At 35.6% G+C, this 2,500-nt stretch overlaps 1 protein-coding gene across 1 annotated transcript in view; it reads right to left on the minus strand.

The window, feature by feature from the left end:
* Nucleotides 1-2,500, minus strand: part of cher (filamin A protein cher) — a 192,434-nt gene that overhangs the window by 88,536 nt on the left and 101,398 nt on the right. Inside the window, exons 21-22 of the mRNA XM_086534024.1 lie at nucleotides 1,322-1,478; nucleotides 368-535 (exon numbers count right to left, since the gene is read on the minus strand). Of these exons, the coding sequence (XP_086390150.1) occupies nucleotides 368-535; nucleotides 1,322-1,478 (325 nt within the window). The remainder of the gene's footprint in view (nucleotides 1-367; nucleotides 536-1,321; nucleotides 1,479-2,500) is intronic.

Genomic DNA, 2,500 nt, shown 5'->3' on the forward strand with positions numbered 1-2,500 from the left:
GTGTATGTGTGTGTGTGTGTGTGTGTGTGTGTGTGTGTGTGTGTGTGTGTGTGTGTGTGTGTGTGTGTGTGTGTGTGTGTGTGTGTGTGTGTGTGTGTGCGTGTGTGTGTGCGTGTGTATATGTGTTTGTTTGTGTGTGTGTGTGTGTGTGTATGTGTGTGTGAGTGTGAGTGTGTGTGTGTATGTGTATGTGTATGTGAGTGTGAGTGTGAGTGTGAGTGTGAGTTTGCGTGTGAGTGTGCGTGTGAGTGTGCGTGTACGTGTGCGTGTGTGTTTTCCAATACGTGTGCACTTGTACACGTGCTGAGTCGTGCTTTTCTGCTTTTATTCTCCCCCCTCCCCCATCCCTCATCCCCCTCCCCCTCACCTTTCCGGTGGCGTAGGCCTGCACGGGGAAAGGCGAGTGTCCGACCTCCTGATCCGCGTACTTGACGGAGACCTTGTACTTGCCGCAGTCGTCGGGCACGTACGAGGCGCTGTACGTGCCGTCGCCGTTGTCCACGACCTTCACCTTGCGCGGGTGGCCGTCCGGGCCCTGGAATGTGGAATGTGGAAGGGGGGGGGGGGGTAGAGAGAGAGAGAAATGATGGTGGTGGTTACTGGTGTTGTGGTGATGATGGTGATGATTATGGTGCTGTTGGTGGTGATGCTGGTGGTAACTATGGTGAGAGTGGTGATGTTGGTGGTAATTATGGTGAGCATGGTGGTGAATATGGTGATGTTGGTGGTAACTATGGTGAGCGTGGTGATTATGATGGTGATGTTGGTGAAGATCTTATTCAATTAAACTAAGACAAGGTGGGAGAAAAATGGCTTTAAGTAGGATTCTCTACTAATGAAATACAAGAAATAGACAGACGGCTCTACGTAAGTGTCAATTCATAATCATAAATCAAAGAAATGAATGTTGATTACGATAGGTGTGGTGGTGATGCTGGTGATGATTAAGGTGTTGATGATGATTATGACAAAGGTTGGCATGATCTCAAACGTATGATTTTCAAAAATATATCTTTAAAATTATCAAATTTTTGACACATTCAACGTGTCACATCAATAAACACTTTTGACACACTTTCCCATCATAAAGTTAACGTTACTGATGAAGCAACAACACAAAAAATACCAGCGAATTATTAAGTCAAAAAATAAATAAATAATAATGAATAATCAATAAATAATAATAATGATAATCATAATGATAAAATATTACGAATTATTACGTCAAAAAATAACAATAAATAATCAATAAGTAATTATAATAATAATAACAATAATAATAAAAAAATAGATAAATAGAATAACCGCTGCCAACACTTACCGTAACTGCCACCTGCAGGTCGCCGTGGCCAGCATCATTGGTGTCAATGGTGAGCTCTGTGGGCAGGGAGGCGGGGATGCCCTTGCTCGAGACACCAGCGCCGCCCACCTTCACGCGGTTGGGCTCCACTTGCGGGCGGACGCGGGTGCGGAATGGGCTGAGGGGGGAGGGAGAAAGGGGCGGAGTTAGTGGCGGATTTAATTGGATTTTTTTTTTTTTTTTTTTTAGGGGGGGTGATCTTATTTTATGGTTTGGGTTTATTGTGATTACGGTTTGATGGTTTGTTGATTTACGACTATTATAATGATCATTATTGTTATTATCGGTACTATTGTTATCATTTTATCATTGTTATCATCATTACCGTCAATATCATTTTATCATTGTTATCATCATTACCGTCAATATCATAACTATCATTCCTATTATCATCATTACAAATTATAATCATCATAAATCACCATTATCAATAATATAGTTATGAATAATTATCAACATAACTATCATCATTATGAATTATCATCATTACCACTGTCATTATCATAATTTCCGTTCTCATTATTGCTATTACAATCATTAAAAATTGTTTACACGGTTTCCCTTCGTGTTTTTTCTTTTCTTTTTTATTACAATTTCTTTCATTTAGTAACTTCATCTTCATAATGTTTTCAACAAATAAAAGTAAGTATTATTAGGTAAATCAGAAAAGGAAAATAACAATAATAATAATAACAGCTACAGCAACAAGAAGAATATGATAATGATGATAATAGTAATATGAGTAAAAAAAAATAATGATAATGAAAAAAATATTCAAGAGCAATAATAATAATAAATTAATAGTAATAATAAGGATGATAATATGATGATAATAATAATAATAATGATAATGATAATAATAATAATAATAATAATAACAACAATAATGATAGTAGTAGTAGTTGTAATAATAAAAATGACAATAATAATAATAATAATAATAATAATAATAATAATAACAATAACAACAATCATATACCATAATTATTACATCTAAAATGATAAAAACAATTACTGTCATTATCATTTACAAAATGTTAATAAAAATAATAATAATAATAATAATAATGACATTAAATGATACAACCACTAACATAGAAATACATAAAAAGGAAAACCAATAAACAAATATCATGCACA

This window comes from Penaeus japonicus, unplaced genomic scaffold, assembly GCF_977035675.1.
Source record: "Penaeus japonicus unplaced genomic scaffold, GWHDUDI00000001_assembly GWHDUDI00000040, whole genome shotgun sequence".
NCBI classification, from domain to species: Eukaryota; Metazoa; Arthropoda; class Malacostraca; order Decapoda; family Penaeidae; genus Penaeus; species Penaeus japonicus.